Raw genomic sequence first — 27023 nt, 5'->3', positions numbered from 1 at the left:
ATATTTGACACCTTGTTTTAAGAAGGTGAATTTTAGAAGTATTCCCCCAATGTGTGTTTGCTGATATGATTCTTTGTCTCTCCCCAGAAAAAATTGCCTGTGTCCTTCCTTCAGAATGTAAAAAATATTGTGGCACCCCAGTTGGCTGTACCAATATCGCCTACCCCACCTTGGTGGTGGAGCTCATGCCTGATGGTGAGTCTTTCTTGAGAGGCTGATTGGGTTTAGACTCCCTCTAAATTCCTGGGTGCCTTCTGAAACTAAAAAGTTTATGAATCTCGTGGGTCAATAAGGGAAGTTTCATTCTAAGTATTTTCAGGTTTTGCACATGTCTGTAAGAATATGACTTGGTTAGGCTCTCTGAGTCCTGGGACTTGTCCATCAGTCAGGCTTGGAAAATAAATGATCTAAAAACTTATTAGGGAAAACCATGGCTCTTCCATGATCATCTAGAAAATCTTTAGAAGATCTTCAACACAGGCAATACAAATTAGTATAATCATTGTGGAAGACACTATGGAGGTTCCTGAAAAAAAGACAGAACTACGATATGACCTAATAATCTCATTATTGGGTATATATATCTGAAGGAAATGAAATCAGTATGTTGAAGAGATAGCAGCACCCCCATGTTCATTGCAACATGGTTCACAACAGTCAAGATATGAAATCAATCCATGAACTCAATATTTGAATGGATAAAGAAAAATGGAATATATACACAAAGGAATATTGTTTCACCTTAAAAGAGAAGGAAATTCTGTCATTATGACAGCTTGGATGAGCTTGGAGGACATTATATTAAGTGAATTAAGCCAGACTCAGGAAGATGAATACTGCATGATAAACACAGAATGTAAAAAGTCAAGATTATAGCAATAGAGAGAATGGTGATTACCTGGGAGTGAGACAAAGGGTGGCATGATTTGGAGAAATATTGGTAAAAGAATACAAAATTTCAGATAGGAGGAATAAGTTCAAGAGATCTATTGTACAATGTGGTGACTATGGCCATTAACAATATAGTGTATGTGCTTGAAAATTGCTGAGAGCAGATTACCACAAAAAACAATAAGTATGTGAGGTCATCGATATGTTAATTAGCTAGATTTAGCCATTCCACAATCTATACATATTTCAAAATGTCATGGTGTACATGATAAATATAAACAATTTTTCTATCCATTAAAAATAAATAAAACATTCCAACAAATTAATATGAAGGCTTGAACTAAGCCTCCTAGTTACCTGGAGAATGAATTAACTTTTAGATAATTTCATGGACATATATGGAGGAAAAAGTACAGATTTTAGTTCTAGAAGGAAGGAGTTTGAAGTTGTAGATAAGTTGTAGAAGAATAAAATTCAGTGTGGCTTCTTACCATACAAGGTATGTTATCCCAAATTGCTGGAATTATAGGTGAACCCCACCCTTCTAGGCATGGTGGCACATGCCTGAAATCCCAGCAAGTCTGGAGGGGAGGCTGAGGCAGGAGGATCACAAGTTTAAGGCCAGCCTTAGCAATTTGGTAAGGCCCTATGCAAATTAATGAGACCCTATCTCAATATGAAAAGAATTAAAAAGAGCTTGTGATGTGGATAAGTAGTTAGGCATCCCCAAGAGTTTAATCCCCAGTACCAAAAAAAAAAAAAAAAAAAAAAGAAAGAAAGAAAGAAAGAAAGAATATGTTATCCTAGAAGACTGAATCCTGAGTTTAGAATAACTAGAGTTTTGGGACTGACCTGTGAATTTGTAATTCATGTTTCACGTTGGAGAAAAAAAATCTCTTAATTATGGTTCAAGGGCTGAAAAGCTGGTTAGATTAGGAGTGTTAGCACAAAATGACTGAGCTGGGTGCAAGCTTCATGGATCAGCACAGCCTTTATTCAGTAATGAAATCATGCATCTGGTGGACCAACTTTCCTGATGGAAAATAAGCCAATGGCCAAGGGGAAGTCTGTGTTTATATATGCTACACTGAGTGATGACTTAATTATTGACAGAGCATGTCAGTTTGGGCCCTCAGGAAAGAGGTTTTTCAGAATTTGAAATTTGTTATTACTAGACAATATTATTTATTTTTATTTTAATTTTTTTAAATTTATATATGTCAGTGGAATGCATTACAATTCTTATTACACATATAGAGTACAATTTTTCATATCTCTGGTTATATACATAGTATATTCACACCAATTCGTGTCTTCATGCCTGTTCTTTGTATAATCATGTCCATAACATTCCACCATCATTAATAACCCCATGCCCCCTCCCTTCCCCTCCAACCCCTCTGCCCTATCTAGGAATAGAGTTCCTCTATTCCTCCCATGCTCACGCTCCCTATTCCACTATGAATCAGCCTCCTGGAGTGCTGATCTCCTTCAGGCCGTGGCCAATTTTAGTTATTGTAAGATAGAGCAACAGGAAATAGGAAGCTTAACTATAGTGAACTGTTTTGCAGAGATTCTTTTGCTGATATTTTAAGATCAGTTATGGTGAGGATATCTGGAGAAGCTTAATTAAGATTTTCTGTTGAGGAGGGGGTGACACTACACCAGAGTCTATGATTCTGCCTATCAGGAAGAACAGAGAGCTCTGAAAGGCTACATTCCAGGTGTGCCCTGATGGGGGTCAGAATTCATTTGCTCATTTGTAAGATTTCTAAGATATGGTACCATCTCTGAAGTATGAATTACTTCATTCCTGTGGTGAGTGTATACTCACAGACAGACAACTAGGCTTAGTATGGGGGAAGAAGGGTAATCCTGTTTCCCCCAAGATTAGAAAAGTGGAGAGATTAGGCATGGGGAGAAGAGAAAAAACATGTCCATTTAAAAATAAGTCACAATTGCAGAGCAGTGCAGGCTATATTTAAAGCATGAGTAAGACAACTGCTACGTTGTGTTTATTAGCTTTGTGTCTGTGGCCTAACACCTGAGAAAAAAATCAACCTAAGGGAGGAAAGATTTGTTTTGGCTTATGGTTTCAGAGATTCTAGTCACTAGAGGTTTCATTCCATTTGATTCTAGGCCTTGGTGAGGCAGAACTTAATGGTGGGGAAGGTGTGGCAGAGGAAAGTTACCTCATACAGCCAGAAGGAGAGAGAAGTATGAATTACTTAATTCTTGTGGTGAGTGTGTACTCACAGACAGACAAGGAGACAGACAACAGGAACTTAAGTACATAAGGGCATTGCCTCAAGGACCCACTCTCTTTAATGAGGACCCACCTCCTATAGTTTCTACCACTTCCCAATAGTGCTATCAAATTATGCATCCATCAATGGATGAATCCACTAATGAGGTTTGAGCCTTAATGATCCAATCACTTCCCAAAAGCCCCACATCTGAACAAAGGTGCATTAGGGACTGAGCCTTCAACACATGAGCCTTTTGGGAACATTTCAGATCCAAATCATAACAGGCATGAATGTTGACTCAATAAATCTATTGAAGTTAATGGAAATAGGAGTCAAGTTCTATATAGTTGGATTCCTAAATTATGTAGGAATATTGAAAGAAACTGAAGATATTTAGCTTAGAGAATACAGAACTCAAGGAGACATGAGTTATCTTTTTTATACTTTTTTAAAATTAATTATACATGACAGTAGAATGCATTTATGCACTTTGATATATCATACATAGATGGGATATAATTTCTTATTTTTTGAGTATACATGTCGCAGAGTCATATTGGTCATGCAGTCACATATAGACATATAGTAATAATGTCTGTTTCATTCTACCATCTTTCCTATCCCCACATCCTCTCCCCTCCCCTCCCATCACAAGTTATCTTTAAACCTATGAAAGAGGTAAAGAAGGGAAAGGTAAGATCTCTCCCACTGAGTTGCATAAGGACTGAAGCTATAAAGAGGCATATTTTAGCCTGGTCAGAACTGTCCAAGAGGGAATAGGCTTCCTGTGGTGTAGCAGATTTCCTATTACTGAGGGTTTGGGCATACCAAGAGTTGTGGAAGGGACCCATTGTAGCAAGTAGATATTAAGCCTAGGTGATCCTTAAAGTCACTTTGCTACTGAGACTGTAAATCTGTGCAGTGATGGTGGGCCTTCAGCTTGCCCTGGCCTTCTGGCCTCAGCAGGTGCAATTGTGTGCCCACAGAGGTATTGAAAGAATGACAGAGATTTATAGCCAACCATGCTTGCTGTGATTGGGAAAACTTTTAAAACAACACCTCTTATTCTGACATGAGTGGATGTCATATTAGGCCTCAAGAAATGAGGCCTACAATTTTTCATAACTTGCTTAGGTCAGAGTTTGAAATAGAGCTTTGTCTTCTTTCAATAAAAACTTCATTGAGCTTTAACTGACATTCCATATAATTTGCCTATTCAAGGTGTCCAACTCAATGATTTTTAGTGTGTTCATAGAGTAGTGCCTAATCCATTTTAGAAAATTTTTATTCACCTAATAAAGAAATTCTGCACCTGTTAAAGAAATTAGCAGCCCTTCCTTGTTTCAACCCAAACTCTCAGTCCTAAATAACCAGAGATACACTTTCTGTCTCTATATATTTGCCTGTTCCAGATCTTTCATATAAAAGGAATAATATAATAATATATGGTCCTTTGTGACTGTCTACTTTAACAGAGTATGTTTTCAAGGTTGATCTGTGTTGTGGCATGTATTTGCACTTTATTTCTTTTTATTAATGGATAATATTCCATTGCATGATAATCCATTTATCAATTGTTTACTTTCTTTAACCTTTGATCACTTGATGGACATTTGAGTTGTTTTTATTATTCAGATGTTATAAATAATGGCGCCATGAACATTTATGCTTATATGTTTGTGTGGATGTATGTTTTTATTTCCCTTGAGTAGACACTTAGGAGTGAAACTGATGAATCATATGGTAACTATGTTTAACTGATTGCTGAACTTCCAATTTTGCATAGTAACTTTGCCATTTTACAATTCTACCAGCAATAGAAAGCCCACATTTCTCTTTTTGTTATATGTTTCAAATACCATCCTAATTGGTGTGAAATAATAATTATTGTGACTTTGGTTTGAATTTTCTTGATGTCAAGCATCTTTTCATGTCATTATTGACCATTTGTATGTCTTTGGAGAAATGACTATTCAGATCATCTGCCATTTTAATTGGGTTATTTGTATTTTTATTATTGAGGTATGATAGTTCTTTATATGGTCTGTATAGTAAGTCCTTACCAGATATATGAATTGTACACCTTTATTCCCATTCTATAGCTGTCTTTTTATTTTCTTGATAATCTTATTTTTTGAACCCACATTTAAATATCTTTGAGCTATATCATGAATCTTTTGAGTGAAAGATCATATAAAAAATCCCTCAACTGGAAACATCACCACCACCACCACCATCATCATCATTATAATTCAATTGTGAAATATTTACCTCATATATGTTTTTTTTTTTTATCTAGAGCTTTGTTGGTTGTCATGGAATTATAATTTAAAGCCATGGCCCATTCCTTAAAACATTTATTTATTTTTTGTTTATTTTGCTTTTGGTAGCAGGTTTAATCCAGGGCTGTTTAACCAATAAGCCACAACCCACCCCTTTTAAAAAAATATTTTATTTAGAGACAGGATCTCACTAGGTTGCTTAGGGCCTTGCTAAATTTCTGAGACTGGCTTTGAACTTGTGATCCTCTTGCTTCAGCCTCCTGATCCAGTGGGATTACAGGTGTGCACCACTATGCCCAAATTAAAACATTTATTTTATCTGGAAAAACTAGAGAAGATGGCACAGTTTCAGAAGCAAACAAAAGTTGAGTCCTGCTAAAGTACTAGATGTGCCACTCAGAACTTCCTTGTCTTCCAGGATTGCGAGGCCTGATGCTGTCGGTTATGATGGCTTCTCTCATGAGCTCCCTAACTTCCATCTTCAACAGTGCCAGCACCCTCTTCACCATGGACATCTACACAAAGATCCGGAAGCAAGCATCTGAGAAAGAGCTCATGATTGCAGGAAGGTAAATACAGTTATCTATCATGCAAAAACTTGAATGATCAGAAAATGATCAGCTAGGCAAGATTGGACAGTGCTGGTAGAGTGACATTGGTGGTTTGTTATATTTACCCTTCAGTAATGTTTAACTTTAAACTGGAGAATTGGAAGTCATCAATGCTCGACATTTTTGACTGTCATAAATGAATTTATCAACAGAATTCTGAAAATATCAAAACATTGTCAAATGGATCAGGTGTGCTCATTATCATCATTAGCCATTAAACAGGTGCCCTGGATACAGGATTGATAGATATGCTTATGTGTCTCTTCTCTCTTTCTCCCCACCTCCCTCTCTCCTCGATCTCCCTGGTACTGGGAATGTGACCAAGGGATACTCTACCAGTGACTTGCAATCTCAACCCTTTAATTTTTTTAAATTTTGAGACAGTGTCTTGCTCTATTGTCCAGGCTGGCCTCAAATGCGATTCTCTTAAATCAACTTCTTGAGTTACTGGGTTTATAGTGTGTGTCTGACTGCTGATATGTCTCTTCAGGGGGCTAAAGCACTCTTCTCAGGTCAGGTGGAACAAACCCTGGGATGTTAGTTAAAGAAAAGATTCCCAATGAGTTCAGGAGGAATATGGGCTGCCAATCCACAGGTCTTTGGGATAAAGAAAGGCAGCCAAGGGAGATCTGACCAGCCCAGAATCTACTACTTTGTATCATAGAAAATAGTATTACTACCTTGACTGGCTTTACCTTAAAAAGGCACTTACTAACTCTCCTTGTTATTTTTAAGACTCAAGTACAAAATGGGAAAGAAGACTACTTTGTTGCTTTGGACAGGTCTGGATTCCCTAATCCTAAAATTGTGTTGGGTCTCACACTTCCTTACATACCATAACTACTTATCTTGTGGCTTATCTCAGTCTCCTATAAAAGCTCAGAGTGAGGTGAAACAGTTTCAAACTCTGCTATGTGGATTGTAAGGGCAATTAGGGACTCAGATAAGGGAGAGGTGAGCGTAGTGTGGCATACTTGGGAAAGGGTCCTGGAGGAGGAAGAACCTTAACTGCGTTCAAAGTGGTACGTAGAATTTGGGTAAATGGGGGGCAGTGGGAGGGAATTTCAGAGTGAGAAATATTTAAAAACACATCTTTAAGAAGGTCAGTTTAAGACTCTTTTGCCTTAAATACATGTGAAGTAAGTGAATCAAAGCCTTTTTTAAGTGCTTCCATTAGTGTATTATAGTTTTAATAGTGGTACATATTCTTGGAGGCATATAACATAATTTGCTGCATTTAAATCCCCAGTTCTTCCCCTTTCCCTCCTCTTCTCCCTCTTCCTGATTCTCTTCTATTCTAGTGCTCTTCCTTGCATTCATTTGTTGTTGTTGTTTAAAATGTATTTTTTTTGTTGCAATGGATCTTTTATTTTATTCCCTTATTTATATACATGTGATACTGAGGATCAAACCCAGGGCCCCATACATGACAGGCAAATGCTCTACCACTGAGTTACAACTATAGCCCCTGTTGGTTTTTATTTTTAAAGAGGAGCATTATAGTTATATAAAAAAATGAAATTCATTGTGATATATTCATAATTTGGTTAATTTCATTCTGCTGTTCCTCCCCTTTTCCATCCCTCCTCCCTCTCCTCAATCCCATTCCTCTATTCTGCTGTTCTTTCTTCTATTTTCACAAGGATCCCCTTAATTTATAGTTAAATCAAGAGCCAAGTAATAAGAACTTGTGTGAGACTCACCAATCTTTTTAGGACATGGTAAAGCTCAAGAGGGAGAGAACTGGAAATACCTAATTGTGTCCCTTCCTATCTAGACTGTTCCTTTATAAACTTTCATTGGCTTGTTTTAAATTTTATTATGAAGAAGGAGAAGAAAATAATAACAATAGATTTTTAAATAAAACAATAGTGTTTTTACTATTTATTGAATTCCTACTGTTTGTGAGGCATTTTAATCTCACTAATGCTTATTTCAGTTTGTTGTTGGTTTTTTTTTTTGGTCAGTCATATATTTCTCTGTTTAGAGTTGGAGAATTTGAGATTCAGGGAGAGGCTAAACAATGTGTCCTGTATCACACAAAGATAGAAAGAAATTTAATTCAGAACTGTTTTGCTCCTAAGTATATAGCCTTGTCCCTGTACACTTCTGCCTCCCAAAGTGGGATTTTTATGTGGGAATGATTTAGCCTAAATGACTATCGAAAACCAAGTGTGTTTCACTTACCCATAGCCACAGATGAATAGGGAGGAAAAAAGACTCAAGAATGAATTTGCTTATTACTTTTCCTTTCTGTGGTCATATTATGTATGTATTTGAACAGACACATATGTGTGTGTGTGTGTGTGTGTGTGTGTGTGTATATATATATATATATATATATATATATATATATATATATATATATATATATGTTTGAAAGTGACATGTGTATATATGTGTGGGACACACAGTAATATATATATATATATATATATATATATATATATATATATATATATACATTTATGTAGGATTATTTATTAACATTCTGTCATGGGGAATTTGATTTCAGGTTGTTCATTCTCTTTCTGATTGCCATCAGTATTGCCTGGGTGCCCATTGTGCAGTCAGCACAAAGTGGGCAGCTCTTCGATTATATCCAGTCCATTACCAGTTACTTGGGACCACCCATTGCAGCTGTCTTCCTGCTTGCTGTTTTCTGGAAGAGAATCACTGAACCTGTAGGTATTGCTTTGACATATTCAGAAAAGCCAGTCTGCCACAGAATTTTCTATGGGTATATTCTCTGTGGAAGGGATTCTGTTTCCCAGAGATCTTAATAAGAAATGGATGTACCTCTAAAGGTTTATATGAGAAAGTCTCTATGGACCATGGGAACTCTCTAAGAGTTGGAATAAACTCCTCAGGAGTTAATACTGGGTCTGCTTTCTCTATAAGTACCCTGTTCTTCTTGGTACAGGGTCCCAACTCATATTGTACATTTTCTATCCAACCTTGGTGATTCTGACCTGACCTCATGGAGCCTCCTATGAAGTTTGTAGTCTCTGGGTGAGCAACTCCACAGGAAATCCTAGCATAATTACTTCCAGAGGCTATGGTATGAACTTGGTTTTTCAGCCAGCACTATTCAGGACCCGTGAAGAAAAAGGTCCTGTTGCTCAAACATTTTATCTGAAAAACAATGTAAGATAGATAAGAATTGAGGCATTTTTAAAAGTTTGATTCAAAATGTAAGTAGGAAGAGATTCAGGAAAGGCTGTACCAATCAACATGTGCTGAAATCATTTGAGAAGATATCTTGGAAAAGTGGGTCTGGAGGGATTTAAAAATTGAAAAAGAAAGAGAAGGAATTTAAGCAGAGAGAAGAGATTTTCCCAATGTGGAAAAGAAAGGATAAGGGGAAGACAAGGGACTTGCAAGGAATCTTACCTGGCTGGAGAGAGAGTTTGTGAATAATGGAAGATGCAGCTGGAAAAGAAGGTCAAAGATAGAATAGGAATGATCACTTTGAAAGCCAGGTTAAAGAATTTAAGCCAACAGTGGGATGCCATTACTGTTTTTAAAACACAATGAGAAAGATGCATTTGGATATGTTGTATGTCTGGGGTGTGGCTCAGCTGTCTCTATTTCCAACCATCTGTCTACCTGGGAAGGACTGAGAAAGAGCAGCAGTGCTGACCATGGGCTTACTATCTGAAAGAATAAAATAAAATTGATAACATAGTTTTGATTGGAAACATTTCCTCACTCTCAAAAGGACAGAAACAGATATGTACTGCATCAGGGAAGTACCTCAGTGGAACAACTCAGTTTTGAGGTACACAAAATACAACAGGTATATCTCTTCTTTCCACATTTGCTATGAGAAAGATAATCCAGTTATTCCAGACACCTTGGAGAAATCAGAATTAAACAAGAAAGTAATCTCAACAGGTTAGAGACATAGATGCATATCTTTGGACAAATTTCAGTAGTGATTAGCAGAAAGCTGGTTCCCTGGAATATTTCTAAAATACAAATTGTCAACTTGTGTCTAAGAGCCCAGGTGGGTACTACATCAGGCCACAAGAATATCTAATTCGGCAATAAACCAGTGTTTTCAAAAATAAAGATAAGAATTGAGATAGACCATATTTATTCTCCATTGGAAGTATTTTTTCACCCTCTTCAAGGGGGACTTTGTCAATGTCTGGAAACATTTTGATAGTTTTGCTTCTGAGAACCCTGCATATACCTAGTGGTTAGTGAAAGAACCATCAAGGCTTGCCATCAGAGAAAAATGCCCCTTTATTGAGGAACAGCTCTGCATATTTATAGAACCGGGGGTGGTTTGACAGTTGGCATGGGGTGCTTTCTGATTGGTGGGTAAGGATCAAGTGAGCCAGCAGGGCTAGTCTGATTGGTGGGTAAGGATCATATGAGTCAGCAGTGCTCACCATTGTATGGCAGGGTCATGTGAGCCAGCAGGGTTCACCATTGGATGGCAGGATCATGTGAGCCAGCAGGGCTCACCATTGGACAGCTCTTCTTGGGGGATGGGGAAGTTAGTCTTTGGAGCCAGGGTGACTCCCAACAGTTAGTTGTCAGGGATATCCTAAAATGCACAAGAAAATATGAAAGGCTATTAATTGTTTTAAGAGCCACTTGAGAGTAATGATGAAGGAATAGAAGTTAATTGCCAAAAAAGAAAAAATTCTTGGTAAGTTTTATCAGAATTATTCATACTAACTAAAATTAAAAAAAATGTTTTTTGAAGGAATACATTATGGAGGATGAATGGAAAACCTTTTTCTTACTCATTTATTAATTTAATAGACAATTTCAGATACCAGGCATGGTGCCAGGCACTAGCTACATTAAGTGAATGAAACTTGGTTCCTTTTCTGGGAAAACTCCCAGTTCAAATGAGGAGGCAGAGAATTGAATGAGTGATTGCATGGCAGGAGAGTTGGGCTGGCATGGAGGTGTGTTCACAGTGTTATGGCCACAGCAAGGAGAGTGAACCCACCCAGTTCTCTCTATTTTATTGTATTTAAGATAGGATAAATTTACCAGGAAGAGAACTATCCCAAGTCTCCTAGATAGAAAGAATGACCTGAACAAAGGACATAAACATACATGGCATACTTAAAGAATAGCTGTTAATTTAACACACTTGGATTATAGTGTAGGAATAACTGTGGCTAGCTAAGGGACTGATCAACCCTTGACAAAATCATGAAGATTCATTTTGGCTACTGTTCTAACTGCACATTATCATTTGCCACTTGATCACTTAATATGTAGCTTTCAAAAATAGATATGGACCTTAAGTGAGTGCAGACCAAAAGGCAAAAAAGCAAGCAAAGGAGGAAGCAAAGAAAGAAAGGTGAAGGAAGGTAAAGAAAGAAGAGAAAGAAAGCAAAGAAAAGATAGGGAAGAAAGGGAGGGAAGAAGAAAGAAGAGTCTAAAAAATTCTCTGAAAAATAGTCCCCTAACTCTTTTAGTCTCTGGAAAGTTTCTGTGTATCTCATATGCAAACCCCAAATTTGATATTATATAAAATGCATTATATAATATTATGTTATTAAACTAAAAAGAGTGAGTTTTTATTTGTAAAGGGGACTAAAGAAGGAAGGATTATTTATATATGGAAAATTTACTTTCTCTACCCCACAAATACCAATTTTTTTTTCAGTGTCTTCAAGGAAGACAAAATATTTTACAAGTAGTTACTTTATATCTGAATGGGTGTAAATCTGGAGGCAGGTGGTGACAATAGGTGAGGTGGAGAGTTCAAATATTTTTTAAGTTAAAAGGAATTTTTGGAATTTAGGGGAGATTAAAATTCTATATGAGTTATTGGTCACTTTACCTCATTATATTATAAGTCCTTGTTTAATGATGCAGGTGAAATCATGCTGCTGAAACAAGATAGAGAGACCCCCTGGAAGCCTGACTTAACAGTCCCAGCCCTGTCCTGCACCATAATGGTCTGCCTTCAGATGGTCTAGAGCTACCGTTTCTCTCAGCTTTATTCCTTTGCCTCTGCCCATCTCTTGGAATGTTAGAATTCCCACCTATTTTGTGGGTTCAGCACTCATTAATTCAAGGTTTTCTTTCACAGGGAGCCTTTTGGGGACTCATCCTAGGATTTCTGATTGGGATTTCCCGTATGATTACTGAGTTTGCCTATGGAACTGGGAGCTGCATGGAGCCCAGCAACTGTCCCACCATTATCTGTGGGGTCCACTACTTGTATTTTGCCATTATCCTCTTTGTCATTTCTGTCATCACCATTGTGGTCATCTCCCTCTTCACCAAGCCCATTCCGGATGTGCATGTGAGTATCCATTCAGAAGACCTCTTCTGTCCTTGTTTCACATTCATGTTGCAGCACTCTTGGTTGACCTCAGATCAACGAGAAACATCTCCCACCTGCATGAATAAAGTGGTTTGTACTTGCCCTTAGTTTTGTGTAGAAGGACACAGGAAACATGGTATGCCAGCTGAGCAGTTTTGAGAATGCATTTTCAATGGGAGTCTTGACAGTACACACTTCAGTCCAGTGGGTATTCTGTAGATCCTGCTCCCTGAGTGATAGTTCATGTGCAAGGGAAATTAGATCACATGAGCAAGCATGGGGCTACCATGGCTCAGAAACCCATGTTCAAAATAGGAACTGGTGTTTCCTGTAACTTTCCCATAGTTGAAGCTTCTGAGGCCTGGTTACAAAAATTTCTAAACTCAGGGAAATCTGTAGTATGTTTTACCTTTTGATATTTTTCCACTTACGCTGCCAAAGAGTTGTTTATAAAATTCAAGATATTTCTAACAATATAGCTTAGTCTGTTTACTGCTGCTATAACAGAATGCCACAGATTGGATAGGTTATAAATACTAAAATTTATTTCATTTTCTGTCCTTGAGGCTGGTAAGTCTAAGATTGAGGGGTGCACCTGGTAAGGACCCTCTTGCCACATCATAATCTCATGGAAGGCATTATGTGGCAAGAAAGAATGAGAGAGGGATATGAATTAATGGAGGCCAAGCTTCATCTTTTTATCAGAAAAGTGCTCTCACAATAGTGGATTTAATCCACTCATCAGGACAGAGTCCTCATGATCTAATTATCCATTTTTTTTTTAAAAAAGTTCTTATTAGTGCATTATGGTTATAAATAATAGTGGGGTTCATTTTGACATATTCATACATATATGGAATATAATCTGGTCCATTTCAATCCCCAGTAGTTGCATATTTTCTTCTGTCCTTCCTGTCCCAGTTTTCTTCCTCTACTCTACTGAACTTACTTCTGTTTATTCATTGTTTTTAATTGGTGTTTTGTAGATATACATGGAGGTGGAATTCAGTGTGGTATACTCATATATGTACATAGCATAACTTGATCAATTCAGTTCTGCAGTTCCTCCCTTTTCCCATCTATCCTCTATCATCCTTAATCCCTTTTCTGTAATTTACTGATCTTTCTTCTGTTTTTGTGGAATTCCCCAACCCTGTTTCCCCCTTGTTTCTAATTTCTGCTTGTATAAGAAAACAGTTGACCTTTGATTTTGTGAATCTAACTTATTTCACTTAGCCTGATGTTCTTTAATTACATCCATTTACCACAAATGGCATTATTCCATTCTCCTTTATAGCTGAGTAAAAGTCTGTTGTGTATACATGACTCATTTTCTTTATTGATTCATCTGTTAATGGGCACCTGGGATTGTTCCTTAACTTGACTATTGTGAATTGCACTGCTATAAACAGTGATGTTCCTGTATCACTGTAGGATGCTGACACCTGTTAATACTGTCACATTGGCAGTTAAATTTCAAAATAAGTTTTGGAGCTGATATTCAAACCATAGCATAATATCAAGGTCCAATTGATTTAAGACTTCATAAATGAAAAGCATTCTTCTTAAATCTAGATTCTTCCATTGATTTAGGGTTCACTTGTATCCTTCCAAATGTAGAAAAATTAGTAATTATGGGACTATAAGCAATATAAATCTGCAAAACCAATCCAATTGGTATTCCACCTTTTTCAGTTTTCCAAGGGAACAGAGGTAGAAAGCTAACCCAAGATCATATATACCCATAGAAAAAAGAGAAAAGTTTTTATTAATACTTTATTCATGCATACATGAATACAAGGATCTATAGAATTATTAAGAGACCTTCAACCTCATTGCCAAATTTTCAAAAGATGTGACAAACCTGTATGTCAAATAAAAACTGATTTTGTAACTGCAGAATCACCATGATGTTAATTGACTATCTGTCACAGGTTTTTCTTTGATAAAGCTATCACCTGCTTCCCCATGCTTAGTCTTGCAGCCCCAAACACATTTAGCTCTCTGTTTCATTTTAAAGTAGAGAAAGCAAGTACCAATGGGCATGAGAAAACATGCCACACTTATTCTTTGTATGGCTGATTTCACTTAACGTCCTCCAATTCCATCAATTTTCCTGAAAATGACATGATTTCATTATTTGTTATGACTGAATGATATCTATAGTGTATACATACCATTTTAAAGTCTGTTCATCTGTTAATGAGCACCTATGCTGATTCAGTATCTTTACAATTCTGAATAGTGCTGTAATAAACATGGGTGTGCAGTTACCTTTTTGCTATGCTGACTTATTTCTTTTGGATATATACCCAGGATTGATATAGCTGGATTGTATGATAGTTCTATTTTTAGATTTTTGAGGAAACTCCATATTGATTTCTATAGTGACTAAACTAATTTACATTCCTACCAAGATTATATAAGGGTTCTTTTTTCTCCACATCCTTACTTGTGTTTGTAATTTATTTATTAATTTTTATAATAGCCATTCTGACTACTTCCCAGTCAGATGAAATCTCAGTATAGTTTTGATTTGCATTTGCCTGATGAATAAAAATTCATCATTTAAAAACATATTTATCGGCTATTCATACTCTTCTCTTGAGAAGTATCTGTTCACATCATTTGCTCATTTCTTGATTAGATTGTTTTATTGTTAACTTTTAAAAAATATTTATATATTCTAGATATTAATCCTTTGTCAAATGAATAGCTAGCAAAGATTTTTTTCTCCTATATTGTAGGTTGTTTTTCTTTTTACTCTGATGATTATTTCTCTTGCTGTGCAGAAGCTTTTTAATTTGATGTGATCCTGTTTTTCAATTATTTTGTTTCCTTGGCTATTGGAATCCTATTCAGGAAATTGTTGCCTGTAGCAATATCTATGCTTTCTTCTAGTCATTTAAAAGCTTCAGGTCTTACATTAATATCTTTGATTCATTTTGAGTTTATTTATTTATTTATTTGAGTTGATTTTTGTACAGGGTGAGAGTTGATTTTTGTACAGGGGGCCTAGTTTCAATCTTTTCCGAATGGGTATTCAGTTTTCCCAACATAATTTGTTAAAGAGGTTGTCTTTTCTCCAACATATGTATTTGGAACTTTTGTTGAGAATCAGTTAGCTATAGATGCATGAATTTATTTCTGAGTCCTCTATTCTATTTAAATACAATTCTGTTTTTATTATTATTGCTCTTAGTATATTTTGAAACTAGGAATTATCATCCCCACAGTGTTGCTCTTTTTGCCCAGGATTACTTTGGCTGTTATGGGTCTTTTGTGCTTTCATATGAATTTTAGTATTGTTTTTCCTAGTTCTGTGAAGAATGTCATTGGTATTTTGATGAGGATTATATTGAATCTGTAGATCACTTTTGGTGGTGTATTCATTTAAACATATTCGTTCTCCCACTGGTGTTCTTTCCACCTTCTAGTGTCTTCTTCAGTTTCTTTCTTCAGTGCTTTAAAATTTTTATTGTAGAATTTTTTTCATCTTTTTGGTCAAGATTATTCCTGAATATTTTATTTATTTGTGTTTTTTTCACTTATTCTGAATAGTTTTTTTTTCTAATTTCTTTCTCAGGAAGTTCATTTTTGGTGTATTAAAAAGTTATTGATTTTATATGTTTGGTTTTATATTCTGCTATTTTGTTGAATTTGTTTATCAGTTCTAAAAGGTTTGTGTGTGTGTGTGTGTGTGTGTGTGTGTGTGTGTGTATGTGTATAGTCTTTAAGGCTTTCTAAGTATAAAGTTGTACTATCTGCTACCAGGGGAAATTTGACTTCCTCATTTTTTCTTTGTATCTCTTTTATTTGTTTTTTCTTGCCTGATTGCTCCAGATGAAATTTTATATATTGAATAAGAGTGATGAGAGTGGACATTCTCATATTTTCCTGATTTTTAGAGGAAATCCTTTTATTCTTCCCATTCAGAATGATGTCAGCTATGGGCTTGTGATATAGAGCCTTTACTGTGTTGACATATGATACTTCTATCCCTAATGTAATCAGTTTTTTTTTTTTTCACTTTCCAACATGCCTTCTCAACAGACAGGGCTAGAATAAGAATTTTATGGTCCTAATTAATTAAAGCATTATGTAATTCAGACTAAAAACAATACTATATTCTAAACAAGTATAAGGAAGTTCAACAAAATTCTGATTTTCCTATCATATCTAATTATAATCAGAATTTTTATCATGAAGAGATACACAATTTATCAAAGGCTCTTTCTGAATCTATTGAGATGACCATGTGACGTTTGTCTTTGGTTCTATTTGTGTGCTGTATTGCATTTATTGATTTGTGTGTGTGTGTGGAACCATTCTTACATCATTGAAATGAAACTAACTTTCTCATGGTGTATGATCTTTTTAATGTGCTGTTGAATTCAAGTTGCAAGTATTTGAGAATTTTTGGACTATGACATTAGGGATATTGATCTATAGTTTCTTATGTGTATGTGTGTTGTATCCTTATCATGTTATGATAGTAGGGTGATACTGGCTTTGTAGAATGGGTTTAAAAGGTACCTTCCCTTTCTAATTTATGGAATATTTTGAGGAGCTTTGGTATTTGGCATTATTTCTTCTTTAAAAGTCTGGCAAAATTCAGCAGTTAATCTGTTTGTTCTGAGCTTTTCTTTGTTAGAAAACCTTTTATGACTATTTCAATCTCATTTCTTGTTATTGATCTATTTAGGCTTTTTATTTTAATTTTATTTTCTATTTTGGTTCAGTTTGGAATGTTATATGTGTCCAAAAATTTGTCCATCTCTGTGATATTTTCCAATTTGTTTTACATATAGTTTTTTTAAATACTCCCAAATCATCCTATGAATTTCAATGGTATCTATTGTATATTCCCCTTCTTATCTCTTTCTAATTATTTGGGTCTTATTTCTCTTCCTTTTGGTAAGTTTAGTCAAGGACTTGTGAATTTTATCTTTTCAAAGAACCAACTCTTTGTTTCATCAATCTTTTGTATTGTTCATTTAGTCTCTACTTTATTTATTTATACCCTAATCTTTATTATTTCTGTCCTTCTACTGACTTGAGGTTTAGTTTGTTTTTGTCATTCTAAGTTCTTGCAATGCCTAGGTTATTTATTTATGATATGATCTCTGTGGGGGTTTTTTGGTTGTTTTTAATACAAACACTCATAGCTCTAAATTTTCATCTCCATACTGTTTTCATTGTATCCCACAAATTATGGTATGTTAGATTTCCATTTTCATTTGATTCTAGAAATTTTTAAATATCTTTCAAGATTTCTTCAATGACTCACTGTTCATTCAAAAGTGTATTGTCAGCTTGGTGTGGTGGTGAACACCTTATAATCCCAGATACTTGTCATGGAGGATCACAAGTTTGAGGTTACCCTGGGCAACTTAGTAAGATCCTGTCTCAAAATAAAATTAAAGAGAGAGCTGGGGATGTAGTTCAGTGGTAGAGTAACCCCATACCACCAAACAATATATATATATTGTTCAATCTCCATGTGTTTGTATAATTTCTGTAGTTCCTCTTCCTCTTAATTCTAGTTTCACTCCATTATGATCTGATTAGATGTAAGAAATTGTTTCAATTTTTTTGGTATTTTTAAGACTTGATTTATGGCCTAATATGTGATCTATTTTGGAAAATCTTCCATGTACTTGTGAAAATACGTGTTGTACAGTTTTGGAGTGAAATTTCTGTGGTTGTATATTAAGTCCATCTGATCTATAGTATAATTTAACTATGATGTTTCTTTGAAGGTTTATTGTCTGGATGATCTATCACTTGCTGAGGGTGTGTTATTGAAGTTGCCTACTATTATTGTATTGGGGCTTATCTCTCCATTTATATTCAATAGTATTTGTCTTACAAAACTAGGTACCCTGACATTTGGTGCATATATATTTATAATCATTATATCTTCTTGATGAATTGTTCCCTTTATCAATCTGTAGTGATCTTCCTTGTCTCTTCTGACAAATTTTGGCTAAAAGTCAGTTATGTCAGATATGCGGACAGGTACTGCTATTTGCTTTTATATTTCATTTGCTTGAAATATCATTCTTCATACTTTCACTTTAAGTCTGTTCATGCCCTTGATGATGACATGAGTTTCTTGTATGCAGCAAATTGTTACATTTTGTTTTTTAACCCAGTTGGCCAGTATGTATTTTTTAATTGGAGGATTCAGACTATTTACATTTAGGATTATTGTTGAAAGGTGTGTATAGGTTTATATAATTTTGTTAGTTTAGCTTCTGGTAGTTTTGGATATTCTATGTTTGTTTTTCTTATTAATCTTAGAAGATTGATAGTTTTACACATTAGTTTGTTTTTTTCCTAATTTTCATTTGCTTATCAACCCTTTTAGTGAGATTTATTCTTTCTTGTGTTCTCATGATTGTAGTTATCATTCTTCCTCTTATAGGTATAAAAGTCCCTTAAGTATCTTCTGCAGTGCTGGCTTCATGGTCATAAACTCCCTTTGTGATTATCATGGAAGGACCTTATTTATCATTCAAATGTGAAGAATAACTTTGCTGGGTATACTAATATAGATTGGCATTACTTTCTTTCAGTATTTGAAATACATCAGTCCATATCCTCCTGGTGATAATATTTTCCACTGAGAAATCTGCTTTTGTTCTGATAGGTTTGCATGTGAGTTTGCACTGCTCTATTGTAGCATTTAATATTCTTTGTTCTGTACTTTTGATTGTGGGAACAAAACAATTTGCCAGTCTCCATCCTCATGACTTCAGACCTGGCTCCCACACAAAACAATATACTTCTGGGGTCACTTCAAATAACAGAAGGGAGAACTGCTGAATTACTCTTCCCTCCATTCTCGTATATATTGCAGTCTATGTTCCCTGCATAAATAAATCATAAATAAATAAATCATAAATAAACACTTGCATAAATTTCTCAGCAAAATTTTGTTAGGGACACTCTTCCAAGTCATACTAGCTCATTTGGCCACTGCCTACCCAGTCAGTGCACAGGAATGTTAATAGGACTCTTTTCTGACCCCAGAGCAGTTTAGTCCCTAACAATAGGACCCTACTCAAGATGAATCTTGGCCATAGCACTCTGAGGGTTTGCTTAGAGATGCAGCTGAGTTCCTTCTTTAAAGCTAGCTTGCTAAGCAGACTCCAGGTCATCTGTTTATTTAAGCTGTTAGTCTGCAGGGTGCATCCTTCTATGCCATGCCATGACCCTTCATGTAGACTTTACCTTCTTGCAGGAATCAGTGCCTTCCCCTGACCAGGGTGTCAGGCACCAGGAGCTGAGGTATTCTACCCTTTTTGCTTTGCTAGTCTCTGTTGTCTGTGTAATTCACCAGGTTTAATTTTCTGTGCCATCAATTTCCAGTGTTCACTCATAGTCCCTCACTTCCGTGAGCAGTTACACACTGTTTTTCTTTATTTCCATCCCATGGAGGAGGAAACTGTGCTGGTTATCTCTATTCTACCAACTTGATGTATCGCTCTGCATATTCTTATCCTCATAATATGACATAGTATAAAATTATGACCTCACACTGCTGATCTGGACAAATGGTTGTTTTGTCTAGTCTTGCTTTCTAGTATCAGTGCCAAAAGGAGCAATTCATTTATCATGTGTAAAAACAATCACTGTACAAACATTTCTTTACTTGAGGCAGTCTCTTTAACTTCTGAATATCCATATATCATGTATACTTGGGTATGATTTACATCTAAGTTTCCAACATATTGAGAGATTATGCTGTGGGTGAGAAATGTAATCTATGTTCTTTGTTGGTACTAAGAGTCCACATTCCTTTTCCTTTCTTGATGGTTATCTCTTTGCTCTCCTACTGCTTGGCTGAAGACACTGGATTTTTATGTTAACTTTTTCTCTGTTTTCCCACAGCTCTATCGTCTCTGTTGGAGTCTGCGCAACAGCACAGAGGAACGTATTGACCTGGATGCAGAAGAGGAGGACCTCCAAGAAGCACCGAAGGATACCATTGAAATAGGTGATTTATGAGTCAAAACTGATTTCCAAGCCATAAAAACTTACTCTTGCTGGGTGTGGTGGCATGCACCTGTAATCCCAGCAGTTCCGGAAACTGAGGCAGGAGAATCATGAGTTCAAAGCTAGCTACAGCAAAAGCAAGGCACTAAGCAACTCAGTGAGACCCTGTCTCTAAATAAAATACAAAGCAGGGATGAGGACATGGCTTAGTGGTCGAGTGCCCCTGAGTTCAATCCCTGGTACCAAAAAAAAAATACTCTTACAACAGCAAGACTGTGTAAAGCTTTCACTAAATGCCTTCATCAGAGCTCAGATCCCTTCCCTAGGAGGAATGCGGAAAGATGAGATGGATAAGTGTATTTTGGAAAGTTTACTATGAGGCTTGGTTGAAGTCAGGGAGGGAGGTACAGGGCCATTTCAGCTGCCTTACCCCTCAAATTTACAGTGCTCAGTGAATCAGTGCATGAGAAATTTGCCACCTTGACTTGACCATGCTTTGGGGGCATAGTCATAGGTAAGAGAAGGGTCAGGCTCTTCTGACATAGTTTGGAAACAGAACAGATGGGGGAGGAAGCTTTGTTTGATTCTAGTAACATAAAGAGAATAAAAAAAATAGAGACTATTGGGATCTTATGTCTTACCATACCTGACTTAAAAAATCAAATTTTTCTGGAAGCCTGAGATGATGCTTAGTTAGTGCCTAGAAGCTTTCCCTTTAAATTAATGTGTTCTTTAGCTTCAATGTTGGAAGTTTTCCTTACCATATGGGTAAGATACACACATGAAGAATGGATGTGTGTGGTGTGCAGAAGTAGGGGAGCTCAAGATCCGATGCTTTTGCTGGTACTGGACTGGAGCGCTCATCACTCCATGTAAAGTAGAGCACCAGATGAAGCAGAGCAAATTTTGAATCTGGCCATTAAGAATGTCATAGGATTCTAGCTCTGGAAAGGGCCATAAAGGTCCTATGATCTTATTATCTCACTTTACAGACACAAATTGAAGCACTGAGAGGGAGAGACTGTTAATGGTCTTGGCCCTGAAACAATATGCCCTTAATCTCTAAGAACGTTTTAGTTCTGAAACCAGCATCTCTGTGGGTACTGGAGGAACATGGAGCCACAGGCAGCTGTCCATGATGCTGACAACAGGCAGTTCCTTCCTGCTTTCCTGGAGCAGCCAGGCATGGACATGCCCCCATATTCTTTTTCTTTTCTCTTCCTTTGTGTGGTACTTGGAATTAAAACAAGGACTTGCACCTATTAGACCATTGCTGTACAACAAAACTACACCTTAGCCCTGTGAACATTCCCCCTTCCTTTTCTCCTTTAAAAAGTGTTTCCACACTGAGTGACAGTATCAGATTTTAGAAGGACATAGATAAGGAGCCTTGAGTATCAAGAAGTTTTAATATGGAAGAAGAGATAATTTTTGCATGAGAGAAGAGATATGAAACTGATGAACCCAAGGATCCATCTAATTTTAACTCAGAGTAAGAATGTAGACTATTGCACATCTAGGTTATGGGTCTGGGTTTGGTGATGCATACATGTAATCACAGTGATTCAAGAGGCTGAGGCAAGAGGATTGCAAATATGAGACCAGTGTGGGCAACTAAATAAGACGCTGTCTCAAAATAGAAAATAAAAAGGACTGGGCCTATGATTGAGTTATAGAATGCCCCTCTAATCAATCCCTATTGAGAGAGAGGGTAGGGGGAGTTTTTATAATGAGGTGGAACTGATATTGAATCATGAATTCTATTTTTCATTACCTTGGGCAAGTTAATTAATTTTTAAAAGTTCCTGTTCCTTAGCTTTGAGTATTCTAACTCATGCCCCACACTTCATAGTGATATTAGAAATAGGATATTTTTGGATTTTGGATATTTTAAGAATTGACTATAATTATCACCATATGATTGATTTTAAGGAAGAGTTTTCTAAGTGAGTTGATCTGGAAAGGAATGAGTTTCAGATATTTTTTTCTCAGGGATATTATAGAGGAGACTCTCTCAATGGGAAAACAATTAGCTTGGCAACATCTGAGATTCATGGCAGCACTTGAATTGTTTTTCTTTGATAAATTATGGTGAAATAATATGAAACACTCTACCATACTAAAGCATAGTAAATTAAGCTCTCTTGATGGACCATGAGTGTCACAATGACCATTCTCTGAGAAACAGCATTATGAGGAAGACTGGAAATTGCATTATCATCCCCTTATCTAATGCATCACCACCACCATTATCATATGACTGATAATGACATGATTATAACATTTAATTATAAATAACTTACTCATTTAATGATACATTTTGTATCCATATCATAATTTAAGGCAGATAATGCAAGTATACTTCTTCTAATTTTATAGATGAGAAAAATAAGATGTAGAGACTTTCCCAAGACCACTCAACTTTATATTAACTCAGATAACCATGTATTTATTTGGCACATGAGCTAGCCCATCTAACTGGGATGAAACAAATGGGAGAGGTACAAAAGGGCATGTCTCATATAGAGAGAAAAGAGAGAGTGAGAGGAGCTTTTTACTTATTAAGATGTACTATGTAATGGGTTTCCTCTAATTAAATAATTAGATTAAATATCTCATTAAATTTTCATTAATACAGCAAAGAAGCCAGTATTTATCCACTTTTACAGATACCCAAAAGATAAAGAAGTGAATTAACAAAAAGGCCACAAGACTGGACTTGGTACCAATTGTGATACATTTATGCACTGGATCACTAAAGATGTTTCCAGTTCTAAAATTCTGTACCTCTTTTTAAAATATCTGTGACTTATAAAAATGGGAAAGTGCAAAAGGGTGTTCCCTGAAGATGGTGCCAAAAATATAGTGTGTTTGATATCATATTAGTGAGTGGAAGAGAGAGATTGTAAACTGGGTCCGTCTACTTCTGGTGCTACACCTGAGCTCAGAAGGGAATCAGTTCCCTTGGTAGGCATCCACTTTGGGTGTAAGGGCCAGTTGGATAGTTTGGTTCATCAGTATTGATATGAAATATCAGATCTTAAGGCCCAGAAGTATTGATCACTGCTACTTTGCATCAGGAACAGTTCAGACCTTTCTTTGCCATCCAGGTGGATCTGATGTGGAAGCTTAGAATTCACAGATGTAGCCAATTCACTCCTGTCATGCCAGCCTTGTTGCTTTCCAGTAACACAGCAGAGAGCTATGAGTTTATGTATTTCACAGATGGGTTTTCCATGTTCTTCACACCACAGTTTACCAGCCAATTGTTAACATTTCTCTCTCATAAACTATCACTTGATCTAAATCAAAATACATTTCATTTGTCTGATAGAGATACAGTTCAGGCTAGTTGATTGTGATGATGTAAAATCCACTCAGTAACATCGTCTTGTACATAAGTTCATTTGAAAATCATATGCTACTCTTATTCCTGAAAACAAGAAAATTGGGAAATTTCTTCAGAATGTAGATGCTTCATGGTATAGCATCTTCCTGGAAGCCCCTTCTCATCTCTCCTGCTTCTATGTCCAATAATTATTTTATGCCTTTCCCTTGATACAGAAGTACCTGAGGAGAGAAAAGGGTGCTTCAGGCGGGCCTATGACCTGTTCTGTGGGCTGGACCAGAAGGGACCCAAGATGACCAAGGAAGAAGAGGCAGCTATGAAGATGAAGCTGACAGACACCTCTGAGAAGCCTTTGTGGAGGACAGTAGTGAACATCAACGGCATCATCCTGCTAGCTGTAGCTGTCTTTTGCCATGCATACTTTGCCTGAGTCCTATCTTCTGCCGTAGACTCACCATGGCTGCAATCTTTACCTCCCTTCAGTCCCATTCTGTGGCATTGAAGGAAAACCAGATAGTTGTAAAATTTGCCCGGTTGGATAAACATGTATATGTGTAATTAATTATAAGGTAGATGAAGGCAAATCATTATTTTGCCATTAACTTATACTTTGAAGCCAGTGTAATACTTTCACCTGTACATATTAGAGTCACAGAAGGAAAGTTTGTTCAGTCATATTCATAAAAATCAGACTAAGAAACAGAAGTCCTATGGTGTCTGATGCAATTCTGTCTCAAGTAGAATCAGTTTGTCCACATTGTTTGTGATCCTTGAATATTATTTTTAGAGTTTTAATCTCTCTGTTTCTAACCATGTCTCAACTCCTCATCTTTATTTTTTTAAGAAAAATTTTCTCTCACCACCATATTCTTCTCATGTTTTTCCTTGTACTAGAAATATCAATCTGACAAACCAACAAACACACAGAACCTGGGGATGGAAATTTAATGGAGTCTTGTCCTGGATATTTGCTCTTTGAAGCAAAGGTCTTAGAAAAGTAGTACTAGCCCATTAGGGAGGCCCAGGCCCAAAGCTTAAGCCAGTAGGGACAACAGATAATCTTGAGTCTAGGGAATTTTCTTGTCTTTTTAAAGATTCCCATTGTGTGCTCCTCATGATTGGGATTTCACTCATTTTGACATTCAGTGTTCATAGAATGTCTTAGCTACTCAGTAATTTTTTTCTTTATTTTTTTGTCTAAATCAGTGATACTGGCCTTTATTTATAGACAATTTGCCTGGTTCTTGGTTAACCATTTTTTTTTCTGTGTGACTGTACAAACTTTACCTTTCTGGTGATTTTAATAAACTGGAATGCATTTGTCAGAGGCTACTGTGCCTCATGGTGCTGATGTTGACATACGGACTTAGAAGCTGACACTGTGTCACTTGACAGAGAAAATGCACCTCCCAGGGTATCTGTCATATCAATACAGCTTCATTCTCCAAAGAAACATTGAAATAATTAGCCTGGGATCGATCCTTCATTAGTTCATGTGACCACAGCTATTATTCCGTTATCAGATGTCTTGATTGCAAATCATCTATTGACAAAGGTTAAAGTGCATTGTCTTTGTTTCAGGTGGTAGTGATCCTTGCCTCTATGTGGAAACAATATAGTTTGCATTGAATCGTTTTCTAGTAGGAAATCATTTTTATTTAATTTAAATGTAATTAATTTTTAAAATTCTACCTGTGAAATCTTTAATGATAATATATTCACATTGGAGTTAAAGTCAACTTGTTAGTATTGACTGATTTGGAAAAGAGCTGAGAGTAGGTCTTGGGTCTAGAAGAAGTAGCTTGACAGGGGATGGCTTACTCTTGTGAAAGGAAGTAAACCCAGTGAGCACTGCTTTAGGTGCATTCTTAATCTAAGCAAAGAATAAGGAAAAGTGGAGATTTTCACATGGCTAGCATTACTCAAAGGACTGTCTTGTGTGGAGATTGAGGTAAGTTTTGACCTTTGAGAATAAAGGAAGAAGATTGAATAGTTTTGGATGAAGTGCCTTGCGTTCGGTTTCTGTCTTAGCCAATGATTTATAATATATATTGTGGTAAATTATTTTGTCTCAACTGTGTATTTTTCTCTTTGAAATATGGAAAACTTGGTGCTTATGACATCCCCCTGCCTTCTGTAGCATAAATAAGACACTTTGAAAAGGGGATGGGAGATACATACATGCAAGATGCCATACAAATGCTATATTAAGCTGCATTACAGACTCAGCAATTATTTGCAATAATACAAATGTTGAAACCTCTAACATCTAGAGATTATAAATAAATACATAACTGGTTAGCACAAGGTATGGATTAGGAACAGGAGGCCAGGATAGTTGAGAATAAAATCTGGCAACTTGAACAGTTTGTTTTAAATGTAGCTAAAGCTGGGCATGGTGGTGCACTCATGTAATCCCAGCTACTAGAGAGGCAGAGGAGGGAGGATTGTTTGAGCTCAGGAGTTTGAAGCCAGCCTGGGAACACAATGATAACCCATCTAAAAATGTAGCTAAACATGAAGATGATTTTCAGATGCAAGCCTCTAGTAAGCATGAAGTGAGTAACTGCATACATAATGTCCTGCTAAAATAGACTGCTACTTGGGTGATCAGAGGCCAGTAACTGATAAATTATATTTGAATCATTTCAGGAGAGCATGGAAGAGCTATTCTTGTTCTCAAACTGAAGGTGATGCTGTACAAAGGGCAGAATGACAACTTATCGATGCTCAGTTTATAGAACTGAAAAATTACAATTTATTGGAACAAAAAGCTTGTTTAAATACAGATGATAGTTTTGAAAGTACTATCTCATAATGAAAAGACAGGTCTCCTTCCCTGCAAAGTGAAGTAGGTCCTGAGCCTCCCTGGGAGCACTGCTGTAACTGAGTCACACTAGTATTCACTTAGGGATAGTTTTACTTTGGGAACTTACAGGAATACACTTTTTCATGGTGCTGAAATCACCATCTCCTAAATGATGTGTGGCTGCTTCACAAAAGCAAACCTCAGGGAAAAAAAAAAATCATATATGTTCTTGGTTGGAGGAGAGGAGTTTTTATTAACAATTCCTCTTATCCCACTCCAAAAAAATCACACCTAACCTCCAGATTGTGATTTGGTGCATGAACTGGTTTGAATGAGGTGCCATCATTGTTTAAGTAGGTTGGTGGGAATGGGATTAGGGAGGTGTGGAAGAAGTCAACAGGACTGGCATTGTTTGGCTCTTTATTGGAGGGGGGTGTTGCTGGTGAGTGTCCTTTTGTATCAGAGCCTCACATTGCCTCCCTAACCCAGCCCCAAATTTTGGTCATAAGGGTAACTTGTAG

General features: G+C 36.5%; 1 protein-coding gene across 3 annotated transcripts in view; it reads left to right on the top strand.

Moving 5' to 3' along the window:
• LOC114106471 (sodium/glucose cotransporter 1) overlaps positions 1-24123 on the top strand; it is a 66856-nt gene extending 42733 nt beyond the window's left edge. Inside the window, exons 10-15 of one of the 3 annotated variants that reach the window (XM_027953421.2) lie at positions 88-195; positions 5841-5991; positions 8549-8717; positions 12104-12319; positions 20240-20342; positions 23900-24123. In XM_027953421.2, the coding sequence (XP_027809222.1) occupies positions 88-195; positions 5841-5991; positions 8549-8717; positions 12104-12319; positions 20240-20342; positions 23900-24123 (971 nt within the window). Of the gene's footprint in view, positions 1-87; positions 196-5840; positions 5992-8548; positions 8718-12103; positions 12320-20239; positions 20346-23899 lie in introns of all 3 variants that reach the window. The other 2 variants (XM_027953422.2, XM_027953423.2) reach the window with 2 other exon arrangements.
• The last annotated feature ends 2900 nt before the right edge of the window (positions 24124-27023 follow it).

Source organism: Marmota flaviventris, chromosome 1 (assembly GCF_047511675.1).
Source record: "Marmota flaviventris isolate mMarFla1 chromosome 1, mMarFla1.hap1, whole genome shotgun sequence".
Classification (NCBI taxonomy): domain Eukaryota; kingdom Metazoa; phylum Chordata; class Mammalia; order Rodentia; family Sciuridae; genus Marmota; species Marmota flaviventris.
Note: the sequence above shows the minus strand (reverse complement) of the source record. Positions and strands in the feature narration are given on the sequence as shown.